Source organism: Nelumbo nucifera, chromosome 1, assembly GCF_055504915.1.
Source record: "Nelumbo nucifera cultivar China Antique chromosome 1, China Antique-T2T, whole genome shotgun sequence".
Taxonomy (NCBI): Eukaryota; Viridiplantae; Streptophyta; class Magnoliopsida; order Proteales; family Nelumbonaceae; genus Nelumbo; species Nelumbo nucifera.
The window spans coordinates 87396330-87412664 of record NC_142649.1 but is presented as its reverse complement, the minus strand read 5'-3'; the positions used below and the strand labels follow the sequence as shown (position 1 = coordinate 87412664).

General features: G+C 37.1%; 1 protein-coding gene and 1 pseudogene across 3 annotated transcripts; one reads left to right on the top strand and one right to left on the bottom strand.

Moving 5' to 3' along the window:
- The first annotated feature begins 261 nt into the window (after positions 1-261).
- On the top strand, positions 262-6619 carry LOC104599574 (dihydroneopterin aldolase 2-like). Of its 2 annotated transcripts, XM_010262176.3 has the most exons (4): positions 262-420; positions 1605-1667; positions 5032-5236; positions 6272-6619. In XM_010262176.3, exons 3-4 carry the CDS (start codon positions 5040-5042, stop codon positions 6471-6473), a joined length of 399 nt encoding a protein of 132 aa, XP_010260478.1. In that variant the 5' UTR covers positions 262-420; positions 1605-1667; positions 5032-5039; the 3' UTR covers positions 6474-6619. The 2 variants fall into 2 exon arrangements, with proteins under 2 accessions (XP_010260478.1, XP_010260477.1); XM_010262175.3 differs by lacking the exon at positions 1605-1667 and having other exon boundaries at positions 265-420.
- Positions 6620-9164: 2545 nt separating this feature from the next.
- LOC104599573 (scarecrow-like protein 1 pseudogene) lies at positions 9165-13832 on the bottom strand (annotated as a pseudogene). The gene is made up of 2 exons (XR_016076236.1): positions 13468-13832; positions 9165-11474 (listed from the first exon to the last, which is right to left on the bottom strand). The product of XR_016076236.1 is annotated as a scarecrow-like protein 1 pseudogene (transcript).
- Positions 13833-16335: the final 2503 nt, after the last annotated feature.

Here is a 16335-nt window from a genome sequence, read left to right as displayed (position 1 = left end):
CAATTGACTTTGTTTTAGACATTCTTATTATAGTTTATTTTAATTTTTTGGTGAAACGATTGGACCATTATTTTAATTCTTTTAATTTGTTTGTAAGTCTTAATTGTTTCATTCTTTACTAGCATCACACGGGTCTCGCTAGTACCATCCATAAATAATAAAAAATAATAATCACTTAAAAATGACTTTGTAAATGATAAAAAATATATAATAAAAATCATAAATAACAAAAAAAAAAAAAGAATTTGAAATGCATTATGTTTTCATAGAGCAATATATTTTAGTGGCGAAGTATCTAAGCTACCTTCTGCCCTAAATATCATCTCTGAAGTCTGAAGCAACATTGCAATTTGCAACAGCTGGGACCAAAAGAAGAGGTTTGGATCGGCCATCACCAACGAGTTTCCAGTTTCCACTGAGGTAAGTTGTTGATATGGCTTTTCTCTCCTCTACTATTTTCAATACAGTGAAGGGAAACAGGGAAAAAAGCCCTACTGAATCTCTGATAGCTTTGGAGACTTTCGAGTTCATGGGCAATTTCGCTGATAAGCTGCAGTCCGTAGAAAACCCACTTGGATTTTGAACCATATAAAATATTTTCGTCCACAGTCAAAATGAAAATTCCCTGTTCCCTGAAGCAGGGAAAAGTTATGATCCAATAGGAGCTTTTTTTTCCTAGAACGTTTTGAGAAAAAAAGGTGGGACTTTCGGCTCCTTCAGTTTCTGATAATGGCTGGAGACGTGTTATGTGGGAATTTGCAGTCAGTTTAATCTATTTATGCTCAAATTTTCAATATGTTGATTATTGGCACTGTTACATGGATATGCCATGGTTGAATTATGGTTAGCTAGAAGTGCAAGTTCAAATCACTGATATTGGCTGGAGTGAGATAGGATGCTAACGTGGTAATATATATATATATATTTTTTTCTGAAAATTCTGAAATGGGTATTCAATGGTAAAATCTACGGCTGAAAAGCGCAAGGATACCAGTTGGAGTTCTGGGTGCCTATTATAGCTTGTGATATCAGATTGTATGTTGAACTGAACAAGGGGCTGACACTCTGTTATTTCAGACGGATTGGTTTTGCAAGCATGTTCAATAATCCTAAAGGAGCTTTTGCAAATCACGTGAATTGAACGGTTTCGTTTTGGCAATTGGAGTGATAAAACCGTGGCATGAGATTATACTAAAATGACCCCCATTGCCAAGGACCCCTTAAAATGAACTTGTGATTCAAATGAATCCTTGCATACCATACGAACGGTCACAAACCTAATGGACCCACATCTGTTTTCCCATGTTATGGATCAAATTCTTCTGATATGTAGATTGGAAATTTGGAACTCATGTAGGTTATTAGATGAATCTGTAAAGGGTATCTTTAAGTATGCCTTCCATCTGGATTCCCAGAAGCTACAGGGAAATTGCCTTGGGAATCAACATGAAATGATAACTTACTTTCATATTTTTCTAATCCTTGAAATTTGCTCTTTACTCCACATTCCATTTGCTACTTCATCAGGGAACTTGATAAAGCTTTATTATGTTTCCATCCAATGGTATTATTTGAACCTTACCTTTTCTTTGCTTCAATGGTAGATAGCAGAACCAGGGACTGTATTGAGCAGTCCTACACCTGTGTCAATCTTCAGTTCTTCACAAGTAAGATACTTTCCGTTCTTCCAATAACCTGTTATTCCTTTTCTTTGCAAAGTGGGTGGCAAAGAGAACTGAATATTTTGCTCAATGATGATTGTTTTGCTTTTAAAGAAAAAGAGAACCAAGTTTTTTTTTTTTCTTAAATGATGGAAAGGATACTGGAGTGTGTATGGTTGTTTGTTTTTTTGTTTTCATATGCTTATTATTTGCAAAGATACCTTTGGCTGGGTGGGTAGCTTGGAGGGTCAAGTGTTTTCTTAATGATGGAATAGAGTTTACATCTGATTATGGCCATGAACTATTTAATCTTTGGATTGTGGGGGTAGAATTGGATTTAGTAGTGGTGTGGAACTTGGACAATGTGGAGTCTTATAAAGCTTCCTCTCTCAGGCATATGATGGATTCTCAATCAATTGAGGTTAAGGTGAGAGAAAGCAAATTGAGGCGGTGAGCTAGATAGATGCCAAGGAAAAAGGTTTACTGATTTGAAGGTGCTACTGTGCTACCAGTGAAGGAAAACAGCAGGACCACTTCTACTTTTAATGTTAATGGGTTGAAGTTGTAATGTAGAACTTCAACAAAATAAATAAGAAGAATTACAATAAAGAACAATTAAAAAATATGCACAATGAACTAAATAAGAAGCATATCAACTATTGCTATTAGTCTACTATATACTTGTCAGGTACATAGGATTCAATAGATCAACTTACAAAGAAGCCAAAATCAATCAGGGATATCTGGGAGAACCCCTACTTGACAAGGATTTTAAAAGTGTGAGACATTGTGAGATTGCTTTTACCATTGTGAGATGCTAATTTGATTAGAAAGATTGTTGAAGTATAAGCGAACTAAACAACCTAGGAAGAAGGTACTTTTATTTGGATGCATTAGACTTTTTTTTTTCTGACAAGTAAAAAAGAAAGTTTCATTAAAAGAAAAAAAAAGTACAATCTGGATAGGTGATAAGGTAGCACCTAAAGCACCGAGACTAAGCAGAACCGGAGCATCAAAATTTCCATATTACAATTTGAATTCCACCACCTCCCAGGGACAAACACCAAAAACTTCTCTCAGCACTGAGAGAAGCACTGGCAGAAATAAACTAACAGCATTAGAATTCATAATCTCAAGAAGTGGTAGTAAACATTTAATACTTGGAAATAATGATATTCATTAAAAAAAGTATTTGGAGATAGTGATGACTGTTTGTATGATGATGTAGAGCATGTTGTGAGCAATGTTTTAAAATGCAGAGGCATGATGTGAGGTGTTCAACTACTTGGAGGCGTGAGGTGTAAGCCTTTTGAAGAGGAGGAGTTCCTGTTTCTTTTGTATGAAAGATGTCTTGTATCAGAAAGAATGCCAACAAGACCCCTTAGCACAAGAAACCAAATTGGGCTGCATGAGAAAGGTGTTAGGGGGGGGGGTCTGGTAATCACCCAATAGAGGGCTTGTGCCACACAAACAAACCACAAAGTTGTCACTCATAGTGATAGAGATCAAACCAAAAATAAGTTCAGGCTCTTTTGATTTGTTTTCTCACCAAAAATAAGTTCGGAACAAAATTAAAAAGGAAAGGAAACTAGAAGAAGAGATTAGCCTTCTTTTGATCTTTTCTTTGGTAAGTAGCCTTCTTTAGATGAACTTGCATTCTATAGACCCTTTGGTCCACCTTATACATGGATCCTCCAATGAGAAAATGCCATGCCAGCCAAGAAAAGGAAATGAGACTTAATGGTTAAGCACTGCTCATCATCTTATCCGTCAAGCAGGAAACTGAGAGCAGTGGCATTCCCTTCCTGCTCTGCAGATGCGCTCTCCACAGGATGAATGTAGAGCTCGAGTTCTTCCTCTGTATTCTTCTTGAATGATCTATTTATTAGGAAAAAATAACAAAAGCCAAAATCAGCATAATTCCTAGAAAAAGTAACATTACGTAGAAATTAAAAGCAGCACAAACTAGTAAAATGGATCCTGTGTTTAGTGATAAATCAATGTTATCCAATAAAAAAGAAGTGGAGGGAATGGAAGACAATAAAAATTCCGTAAAAATCTAGAGAGAAATAGTAGCGAAGCCCCTGGAAGCTTTCACTCTGCATTCTCTTCGTGCACAGAAATATGCATGTAGTTAAAAAATTTGCAAGCTACCTGAGACTGAGATTCAAAGAAACCATATTCAGGGTCTAGATCTATAACTCACCAAACAGGGTCTGTTCCAAACCCTACTTTGGGCAGTAGATCTATAACTCATCGAACCAGGATGGAAGAAGGGAGAGAACATGATTGGTTGGAAAACTTTAAGACTGATGTGGAAAAATTTGTTTGGTTTGTCCACATTAAAGGTATGCGAGTTCTCTTTAGATCAGTTCACAGCTTCCCAAGTGCTATGATATCATGAAAGAATGAAAGAAGTAGAGGACAGAAGAAGAGAAGAAGAACCCCAATTGGGGATTTGGGGTGAAAACCTCTTATACTCTGTACCAGTCAGCTGCTGTATATAGCTTTCTAAATATATTACAATGACTCTTATACCCCTATTTAAGCATGGAACATCCTACTTAACACAGGACAGAATAGACATATAAAACATAGATGCAGGGACATAAGTGCTGCTCTCAACTTGGCTGTTTACAGCATGTACAGTGCACACACACACACACACACACACACACACACAAACACACTATCCATGTGTATGTTTCTGTATAGATCTTCATCTCTCCATCCTTGGGTAGCTTGAACAGGTATATCTTTCTATTTTTAGATTTATTTTTCTGGCCCTTGTATTTGCAATTTTGCAGAAGTTGCAGACCTTAATCTTAAGCTTAAATTAGATGGATTTGTAGAATGGTTTTTCATGAGTGGGGAGATGATGTAAATTTGCTTGATGGGGAATGCTGGAATTAGTCATGCTATGGAAGATGAGGGTTTCTGTTTTCCTGGTGCCATAATGAGGGATTAAAGTCCTTTGAGAGGTTGATATTTTGATGTTGTGGATGAAAAGTGACCAATTGTTGTTTGTTGGTAGTTTAACAAGTTTCAGGTAGTCAGATTCTTGTAGGCTCCATGAGGTAGATAAGAATCACTTTCTACAAACTGTGATTCAATTTAAATCATGAAAACATGAGGATGCACATTCTTTTTTCTTTTTTGATTTCTAGGATGCATATTCTTATCTATTTTTTAATTTAATGTGTTTGATTTCAATAGGCTCATCTTATATGTGGTTCTAAGTTCTAACAATTATGAATTTCATGAGTATATGAACTGGTAACTACAGGAAGACACTGTAAATGATAAACAAATAAATACTTAATGCTTATAAAGAAAAAAGAAAAGAAATAACATTCTTTATCATTTTTAGGTACATAAATGGATGATGAGGAGATTGTCAAGGGAGACAAGCTTATACTGAGGGGTTTGAAGCTACATGGATTTCATGGGGTGAAACCAGAAGAGAGGAAGTTGGGTCAGAAGTTCTTGGTAGATGTTGATGCTTGGCTGGATCTCCGTGAAGCTGGTAAATCTGACAATTTGGCTGACTCAGTCAGTTACACTGACATTTATCGGTAAGTAGTGCAAAGTTTCAATTACTAGTATAATTTCAGGTATACTAGTCTCATGAATATGACATATCTCCATTAGTTTGGAGGGCCAAAGCACATATTTAGTGTCTCCTCGTCCAGAGTATACTTTTTGAAACCAAAATCAGCATGTATAAAAGGGCTATTACCCAATGTCAGTCCCAGCCATCTGGGGTCTTGGGAGGGGTAGACTGGATATGGTTCTAGGCTCCTAGCCTTTTGCATTTTTTTGCAGGAAGTGGTTGCTCTCAGGCTTGAACCTGCATTCTCATGCCTGCCAATCCAAAATATTACTATTACACCAAGTAATGGCCCCTCAAAATCAGCATGTATTATCAAGAATATATCTCTGGCCATCTGACTAGAACTCTGCTCTGTAGTTTTAGAGCCAGAAAATGATGAGTAAAAGTTCATTGGCATGCCTACTTTGCAAATATGTTTTTTGTTGCCCAAATGGCCTCTATGCACTTCTTTAGTTGATACAATATATTGGCCTAATTATACTTGTGCTGAGCATGATGAGTCCTGATTCAGTCTAAGTTAGCTTGGTGTTGGCCTTGACAGATCTCAAAACAGAGAGAAGCCTTATTATTCCAGTAAAGAGCACTAAATTATTCATGCTAGAATTTTTTGTTACTTACTTAATTGAAGTTCACTTCAGTTCCAAATCAAGTCTCCCACGTCCAAAGAACCACTGTGCATGTTGTAGAGAATGAATTGAAGTTAATTGGAATCTGCAGCCCCCATGCCTTGTACTGTCAGTTAGGGACTGTTTTTAAGGAGGTTGATCACTCGGTTTACTCAATTGTTGTAAATGTACATAAATAGAATTAATAACAAAATATATTATATACCCCGGAACTGCCATGCTAATTGATCACATATTCACATTCACCATTTCTGGTTCATACATGTATCGGTTACTGTATTACATAGATGAATATAATAACTGTATGTCTATGAATTTATGCACCCAGATGCTGATATACCCCAATGGCTTTGCTCTGCATGGAATTGCAGGATAGTTAGGGATATCGTGGAGGGGCCGCCTCAGAATCTTCTCGAGTCTGTGGCTCACCTCATTGCAACTACTACATTAACAAGATTTCCTCAGATATCAGCTGTGCGTGTGAAAGTTGGGAAACCTCATGTTGCTGTTCAGGGGCCCGTTGATTACTTGGGAGTCGAGATTCTTAGATACAGAAAATCTGATGTTCAATAATGGGAGTCTGTTTGAATTTGATAAATATGGTTGCTCTCTTTTTGGTTGAATGGTAACTAACGCCAAAAAAATGATGATTGGTTTGAAGCCTGTGAATCAAATTTAGATTCTTAATTTAATTTAAGTGTGATCTCAACATTGACCTACCGAGCTACAAGCCTTGAGCAGCCTTGAGGCCAAACTGTGCTTGTGCCTATTACAAAGCACATGAGATGAGAATTGAGAGTATACATGATCAAGCCCCAGGACTGCTTATTGGATAAATAAGTGCTTATCCTATAAGTATTCATGAGTGTTTGGTGAAAAAGTAATTCTTTCAAACAGGGGTAGTATAGGCATTTGAAAATTATGTCGTGGGCCAAAATAGGCCAGAAACCCAATAAGAACTTTTTCGAAAAACAGAAATTTTCAACTTACTTAAACTGGTCTTATTTCTTGATAAAGTGTTTATTCCGACCTATTTCCCAAGTGCATATTGATGTGATATTGGCCTGAAATGAGTGCTTAAAATTAAGCACTGACATATGGGAGCCTATGTAGTTTTCAGATGAATGCTGATAGCCTGATAGAGTACCGAGAGATGAAAATAAATGTACTAAAATTTATACGGTGGTCCGGACATGAAGCCAAGGCAAGTACTGGTCTCTCTCTCTCTCTCTATATATATATAGATAGTCCCCCTCATTCAGACATGTGACGTTCTAATTTTTTAGAAAAGAGGATCTCTCAAAAGTGGTTAATTTTGCGACGTGATACAATCCATTGTAAATAATTAATTATTGTTTTGAACTCATGGATGCCAGACTGCCACTGAACTCCACTAGGCACCACATAACAAGTTCAAATCTGCTCAGAGTGTCCCTCACTGTAATTATAAATTTTATTCATGGGGAGATGTTTTCAATGCATGGCTCAAACGTGCTGTGAGGTCAGTGTGAGACACTCCACGAGGAGCAGATCCAAACTCCCATATGACACACCCAAAGTGGAAAAACCCTTTTGCTGGGAGAACACTTTTTGAAGCTTTGTCTACCATTCTATGCCAATATGGCAGTGCTATGGGTGCAACTTGGGTGAGAGTTGGGGAATTGTTAAAATTTCAATTAAGCCTGGCCCGAAGCCTGAGCCTGATGCAATGTAAACTCTTCAAATCAGGTACGGGATTTGCACCCCTAGGTATACTTGTACTTAATTTTGCTCAACCAAACAGGATTTCTGGAAGGTAAAGACAAATGCTTGCCTATGTTTCACCTAGCTGGACGTTGACTACAAATACAATGGAAACACAAACGCAACCATCCCAAACAATGATGATATATTTTGATTGGCCTGAAATAGATATATATAGTCGTAGCTAAATACTTCGGTTGGCATCTCCATTACTAAGTTATGTTCAATGTTTTGCAAAATGTTAAATGGAACTGTTTTTTCCTCTTGATGGAAGTTCAGTGGTTCAATTGTTTGCCAAATGGGTCATTGTATTTCTAATATTATATATTTATCATAGTAAACAATATATATATATATATATATATATATATATATATATAATTTAAGGTAGTTATCATATGCAAATTTATAAATTTTAAGTATTAAAATAATTGTTCTATTATTAATATTTTTATATAAACTTATTGACATTAAAAACCAATTTTTCTAGATTATTCATTCCATTAGTTTATAAAGTATTAATTTTAATTATTATTCATTTTAATTTTTATTTGGAGTTGTTGAACATAAATAGATGTATTTATTTAAATTGTATGTGGACACAAAATTAATAAAAGTTAGTATATTTCATTTATTGTCACAAGAAGCAAGCTAGTTTAGTAGTTGAATGTTACATTTAAAGCTTGGTCATGAAATTAACTTGATGCGTATCTGTAGAGTTACTAATATCAAAATAACATGTGCAAGTTTCAACTTTCTAACCATCCTATCAACTTTTTCTTATTAATATTACATCAACCAAAAGATTAGAAATAAGATAATTAATTGATCATCTAGATTTAGACTGTGTTTTAATTCTTGCTACTATTTCCCGACATTTTCTTAGCATATTTCAGGCTTCAGCAGTTCACACTTCATGTGCGTTACTGTATACCTTATTTATGGTCATTTGAGATTTGAATTTAGTTACATTGATTGTATTTTTCAATTTATTTGATTTTTCCTAATATATCCATTCATATCTTAATTTTTTCCACTTTATTCATATGCACCAAAACATATCCTTGTCCCTTAAAACTACCTGTGTTTCTGATACGTTGAACTTTGATTGGAACTAGGAACCAACAATGTATATATCATACATGAACCGAAACATTGTTCATATATTCAAGCAATTCCGGTCACTGGGCATCTTCACAGCTCCAAGGCAGTTTTGTTTCCCTAAGACCTAGGAGCCTGAGTGCCCAATGGAGAAAAAGGTAGAATGGTTTCAGTTCTTATTTGACTTATAATATCAAAACTAATTCTAGTTAAGTCTAATATCCTTTCTGGGTCTCCAAATTCCGAAAGGGATATTTGCAGCACGGCCTACATGATTGAATGGTATAAGCAACTTCCAGGTTACCAGCCACCGAATGGCAGCTTTACAATTACACAGTCAAGAGAGAAAATATGAATTGGAATGCTTGAGATCATCTCGAATTTGTATGATCTGGATCATCAACAGTTTGAACTCAGACATAAGAAGCAATAGATATGGTAATATAATATTATTTTCATGTGTGTCATGAAGTATAATTAGTTAGGCATCTCCAGTTCTCTACAATTTAAGTACAGAAAATGAGGTTTGGAGAGGGGGGGGGAGGTTGAAAATATCTATTCTCCTAACTCAGCTTAGATGTGATCTGAATGTGCTTACACCTGCATTATATACATATACACTAATGTAATATGATGATAGGAAGTGGATAAGATACACATTGCAACAAATACCTAAAATTAAACAAAACCTGGTCATCTCCATGCAGAAGAAACTATCAACATTTTGTCCTCCCATCCAAAGTGGAGTGCTCCTTCCTCTTTCTTCACTGTGTACCTATCACAGTATTGCTTTAGAAGTTTCTGGACTGTCTCATTGACATATGCACTTAGGGGACATGATGTGAATCCAGCCATCATCATCCTGGCCCTCCATTTCCCTGCAACCTCATACCTTTCAATCCTATCTTCGCCTTCACATGCCACAATGTTGACTATATCTCGTGCTAGACACTGCCTTTCAACATTCATTCTATCTGGGCTCTCCCTTGGCAGTGTTGCATCAAGTGAGTTAAACACAGCTGTGTAGTAGTTGTATGCCTCAATAAACCTTGGAAAGAAAGGGGCAGTATTAGCATTCATGTCTTGCTCGATCACTGTTACTAGCTTTGGATTTAAACTCTTGACCATACGGAGGAGCTGATCCCTCTGGTTTACTGTTGAGACACTCTCATCAGGCATGTGGTGGAGCTGAAAGGAAAAGTTGACAATGACAGCTTCACCAGGTTGGCAATCCAGCTTAGATGGGGTAACATCTGCAGTTTTTGCTGCTAATGCTCGGAATTCAAAAGGTAATTTGACTGCCTCTGCAAGATTCTCAAGTCTTTGTCCAATGACCTTCAAGCCACCAACTGCACGTTGCACAGACTCTGGGTCATCAACCACTGTTATCTTAATGTTTTGTGGTTTGCTTGGTTGAATTGCAAGAGCTTGTAGCAGCTGTATGTACTGGGTCCCTTGGTTTATGTCGAAGTCAATAATATGGACCCTTCTTTCATCCTTGATTGCTTCTGCTATTGCAGTATTTGCTGCCATCACTCCAAACTTGAAATAAGGGCAAACTTCAAAGAGGACTTGCATGGCTGATAACCGGTCAGAGGAGGGTGGCTCCTTGCATTTTAGAGCCTTATAGAGTCCTTTTCCTGATGCAGCCATACGTGCTGCAAGGCCTTCTACCATATATGCTGCTATCCTCTGGGAAGGATCTCCTTGGATTGAGACCACCCGACGAAGTTCAGTTATCATGGCTGATGCTTCCTCCATGTTGCCTTCTGAAATTGCAACAGCACAATCAAAAAGCAACTGCTTAGGCGTTGGGGTTCTAGAAGAGTGTGGGGGGCAGATAGGAGGTATCATGGGCATCTCTGGCACCTTCTTATTGCTGCTAGTGCCACTGAGATTAGAGTCTGAGGATGAAGATTCCTTTGGTGAATTGATGAATAATAAATCCTTTATGGGGTCGGTCCATTCACCATCAATATCCATGTTTTGGTCCATACCAAACACATCATCATCATCATCATTATCATTAAGGAGTGCATTCTCCAGTTCTTGAAGCTTTAACCTAACCTCATCATCATCATAGTCTAGTGTTCCATTATCTGGGTTCTGATCATCCAAGTATCCTGACAAACAATAAGATTGATAGGCAACAGGATGTCTCATGGCTGTGAAAGAGTTAACTGAGTTTTGTGTGCTAACTAAAGCACTTGAGGTAGTCACAATCTGGTAAGAGGAGCCACCTTGAGTGTAGAAAATAGTTCCTGGAATGGCAGACTTAGCTGGGCAGAGGAACTCCATTTGTGATTTAGGAAATTCTTCTGTAGGAGGGTCAAACTGTCAGAGAGGTTTCGTTGGTTGTTACTCTCAAAGGAGTAAGAGTTAGCTCTATATTTGAACTGAATATCTGAAGTGATAAACTGGACTTGCCACTGCTACCTTTAAGCTTGTAGAGTTTTGATTTGTTATATGAAGTAGCAGATGGATCTATACAACCTAACTAAAGTGTATTCTTATAAACCAATGGAAGTTATGGATAAATGATTTTTGAACCAAAAACAATCTGAGTGTGTTATCACCAAGTGTCGCATGTCCAATGGGCATTAACTGATTATAATTATTGAATGCAGAAAGAATCAAATAGGTCTCTCTCTATCTCTTCAAGTTGGATTATTGCAAGTCTATAGCAATGACTGTGTATCACATAGAAATCCTTTGAAGCTGCTAGAAAACCTGGACCAAACACAAGGAATGGGAAAAATTGATGGCTCAGCAGCTTATAGTAGTAAAGCATGTATAAAACATAGATAGAAACATCAATTCCACAGTTCACAAACATAACATGTAAGAAAGAATATAGCTATATTAGTCTTCATTTGGAGATTTACAGTGGCACTAAACTTCAGGTAAACAAAAGTGCTCATACTCAGTGATTTGTTCTGTTTCTTCAGTCCAGGTCAAAATGGTACATACTGGGCATCTATCCTATGCTACGTGAAAGACTAAAATTGATGAAAGTTTTGGTCATTTTTCAATTGTAATTCATCATTTCCTATTTTCATCAATCTTCCTCCTGCCATAATGAGTCCTTGAATTGTAAGCTTTTTCTTAAATAATTGCCTCTTCTGCAACTTGTAGCTAGCCAATTTTCCCCAACCTAACTATGGCTACTAATATCTCTCTCACTAGCATTGCCATTGCTCCAGATCTGCAATGATCTTCTTCTCTGTCATGATTATGACCTCTTTTCTCTTCATTATAAAATTTTGCTTTAGGATATAGGGGTACTGCTCCTAGATACTTTCTATGTTTCTCCAAGTGTTAACATATGTTGACAGGAAACATTTGCCGAAACAAGTTATATACAGTAAAACATGTCCTTGTACACAGTTCTAAAATATGCATAAATACACAATTCACAAAGTTTGTACTATGTACTCCATTAAATTGATCTATAAAATCAATCATATGATCTGAAAGGTACAGAAATAATGTTGACCTGGTGTCTTATGATTTGTTTCATAACAAGACAAATCTTTAATGTTCCTGTAACCTTAGAAGCTACTTCTTGCTATTGTGAGCAAAGATGACAAACCACTCATCCAATCTTGTTGGGTAAATTAGATGCAATTTAGTAGAGCCAAATTTAATGCAATAGATGAAGGTATCAGCTGGCTGAGCTGGTAAAGTCGGTAGATATAGTTCCCATTTCCCACTGACCTGGAATCAAATCCTGCCTTTACCCTTCCCACCCCTCCCCCTTCCCAAGTTGCCTAGGATAAAAAAAAAAAAAAAGTAAGGAGAAGAAAAAAAAACAAATTAAGGCAACAGACGGGAAGGATATTCGATTTTCCAATAATAAGAAAATTACACACACACAACAGGGGGTAGCCTTCCCCTAAACCCCTAGACTCCCACAACCCAAGTGAAGGTGAGACTCGATCCCAGGTCTCCGCTATTATCAACTAGAGACTTTACCAGCAGGCTTTCTGGCACCTTCATGTAGAACAGGATTCATGTAATTTATCGCATAAGGCTTAGATAATGATCGTGAAATATTTTTTTTTTAATTTTGTTACAATTTACAAAGGTTACTATTTTTACTTTATGCAACACAGGATAATCGAAGTTTTTTTTTTCTCTTTTGAAATATCATATTTCTCATGTAGCAAGCGAGTTCCATTAAAAAGCATATCAATCAAGATTACAGTTTCTACCGTTCCAATTCATTTGGCCAAAACACGAATATTGTTTTGAGATACTACATTTAACTTTTTCAACTGACTTAGGTTGTCCTAGGCATTCATAACCAGGCAGCCCTCAAAGTAAAGAAATTTCTAACTGAAAGAAAGAAGCAACTAAATATTAAGAAAGTGTAAATATCTAACTGATTTTGTTACAGAGGGAAAAATTTCCCTAAACCACATGAGTCAATAAACAGACCATAATTGCTGTGAAATAAAGGAAAAAGCATTCCTTTCTAGTAGAACTAAATATGCAAATTTAAGGAGAATATAAGGATAACGAGAAAGGACGCAATCAGGCGCCGGTAAGAAAGTTGTCCAGAAGTGAATCAATATCCCCATAGTAATTTACGAATTAGAAGAAATTTGAAAAACAAAGAATGAAAAGAAAGCAGAAGAAGAGAACGTTAATTGAGAACAAGTCAACTAATCAAAATAAGCAAAAATATTAAAGCTACTCCAAAGATACCGTGGTAGATTACCTGGTGAAGAAGGCGGGCATCAAGAGGCAGGAGAGAACACATCAGCAATCTAATTCTGAATTTCAGAGATACCCAGATGGAGAGAAACAACAAAAGAAAGGAAGAAGGAACAGAAGCTTGGAATAAGCCAGAAGTTAAAGCTTCAAGGCGCTTTTATGGGATCTTCACATTAAAAAATTGCAGATTTGAGAGGTTTGGTTGGTAAAAAGCAACAAAGAATAGAAGAGAACAAATGGGTAAGATGAATAACAAAGATTAAGAAATCAAAACGGCCAAATAAAGAAGTGAAGAAAATATGGGAGAAGGTGTTCACCAAAACTCTCATTCAAAGAGTTGTGAGCTTCATTTCCATTTGTTTCTTGTTTTTCTTGACTCTCTACAGTCTACACACGTTTTGCTTTTTCTGTTTTTCCCTCCAAAATTCCTTAGTCTTTAAGCATTACAAATCAATCCAAACCGTTCATCTGATCAGACATCCCCATCTGATGGATCTGTTAGGGCACGTGTATGGTGATTATTGAAGGCATAATCATGTGTACATAATGCCAAACAATTGAAAGTCAGCGAGTTACACGAAAGGAAAGGCCGTTTTTTATCTCAACGCGCATGCGTAAGCTCTAAGAAGTATGAACTATATTCAACTCCCTCTGGGTTGGAAAGACGAATCTAACCTTGATAATTGTTGGTAAGTGTGGATAGGGCTGTTCATAAGAATGCCCAACCCGACCAAATCGATCAATCCGGATTGACCCAACCCGAGTTGGCTGGGTTGGGCAAATATATAAATCGATATATCGGGTTGGTTTCGATTTGACCCGAACCGAACTAATAGAAGTAATTCCTAGTTTGAGTAGTTTCCTACTTAACTATAACTAGTCTTCTACTAGAACTAGAAGGCCCATTAAACAATTACAATTAGAATAGGCAATCTATCATAGTTTCTAACTTTAATAGGCAACTCATTAGGCAATTACAATTAGAATTCAATTAGGTGTCCTTTTGTACAGGAGCAAAACCGAAACCGACCCAATCTGACTCAAATCGACCAGGTTGGTTTGGCCTATCAATAGGTCGGTTTCAGTTTCCACCTCAGGTAATCCGATCAGATCGAGTCGGTTGGGAAAACCCCAATAAACCGACCTAACCCGACCCGTGAACACCCCTAAGTGTAGATATACCTAACAAAGTCGATTTATATGAGACATGGCATGGGATGGGATGGGATGGGAATTGAAATCATGGGACGAGGAATTAGTGACTTGATCCAAGGTGCTCACTGCTCTTATTTATTAAACAAAAGAAGGTTTAGGTAAAAGTAAATGACTTTTTTGCCCTTCGTGCTATTTTAAGGTTCCGTTTGGTCTATGGGATGGGAACGGAAAATGTGGAATATCCCTCCCTTCCCATGTCTTCCCATGTTTGATTTGTGGGATGTCATGAGATGGGATGGGAAAAAGGTGGAAATATAAATCCCAATTCTTGGTATATAGGGTCTCACCATTTTGATGGGAAACAAGTGAAAATGTAGGGGGAAATTATTTAACAAAAAGAAAACACCTTCCTTCTAGTATTTCTTTTTTTTTTTGGTATTATTCCTTGTAGTATTTTTTAATACTGCATTTGACTTTCCTTATTTTGAGAACTTATCTCTCTTTTGCTGTTAACAACTTAAGCAGCGTTTGGAAGAGGTGTAAATACAAAACTATAATGATGTAAAAGAAAAACGGTCAGATATGTCAACGCAAAAGATGAACCGGATAGATGTTAATTTTACACTGTTGTGTGTTTGGAAGAAAAATGTAAAACGTGAAAGTATTTTCTACATGCTTCTGGAATTAACATGGGTGTAAAACTACACCCGATAACTGTCTGTTGGTACAAATTTCACAGAAGAGGAACAGGAAGAGGCCTCAGAAGCTTGGGGAGCTTTACCAATGCTGTTATTGAAGTCCAAATCTAGGGCATCAAAGTCACGATCAACTTCACCAGCACCATTGTTGTAGGTCCAGAGAAGACCTTCATAGGAGAGACCATTTTTGCTGTAAATGAAGTCCTCGTAGGCTCTGAAGACCTCGACAAGGATTGCATTGATTTGCTCAGTTAACCCTAGGGTTTTCAGCGACAATGAGATACATCATTTCTTGCCTATTGGGACCACCACCTTTATTCATATCGAATTGCCTATTAGGACTTCCTCATAGGCTCTGGTACCCCTTGAATCCATTTTAGGTGTTTTTCTTCCTGTTGGTTTGAGCTCCATATTCTTGACAATAATAGCGAAGAGAAGATGAAGAAAGATTTATGGATTTTTCGTTTTCCGGGAGGGAAAAGTTTCAAGTTTCAACTCGAAATGGATCAGTAAGAGGAGAAAAAGAAGAGGTGGAGCTGGCGACGGCTTTGCTTTCCCTCTTTTTACTTTTGAGAGGGTTCGATCTACAGAGAAGAGAGAAGGAGTGGAAGAGAAAAGAGGGTCGCATGGAGTCGGAAACGATGACGGAAACAGGAAACTTGATGGTGGAAGATGCTGGCGAAAGAAGTTCGATGGTGATAGTGCAGGTCCTGCAGGAGGAAGAGAGTTGTTGCTTTTGACACCGATGGGCAGTTCGATCGAGTTTTACATAAAAAAATCGATGTAAACATCTTTCAAAATAAAGTTTTACACCGGTCTTTGATGTTCTTTTTACATCCCAACCAAACACATACAAAAGTGGACCACAGTGTAAAACTACACCGAATCGGGATTTACACCTCTTCCAAACGCAGCCTTAGTGTTTACAGGGGCATTTTAACTAAAAAATGAGATAAGTACTTAGAATAACAAATGCCAAATGTAGTCTAAGATTTAATACTAGATCCATGATACGTATA

Coding starts and splice junctions, on each gene's coding strand:
- LOC104599574 (XM_010262176.3), top strand. CDS start 5,040: ATGGATGATGAGGAGATTGTCAAGGGAGACAAGCTTATACTGAGGGGT. Junction 5,237..6,271: donor AGTTACACTGACATTTATCG/GTAAGTAGTGCA, acceptor ATGGAATTGCAG/GATAGTTAGGGATATCGTGG.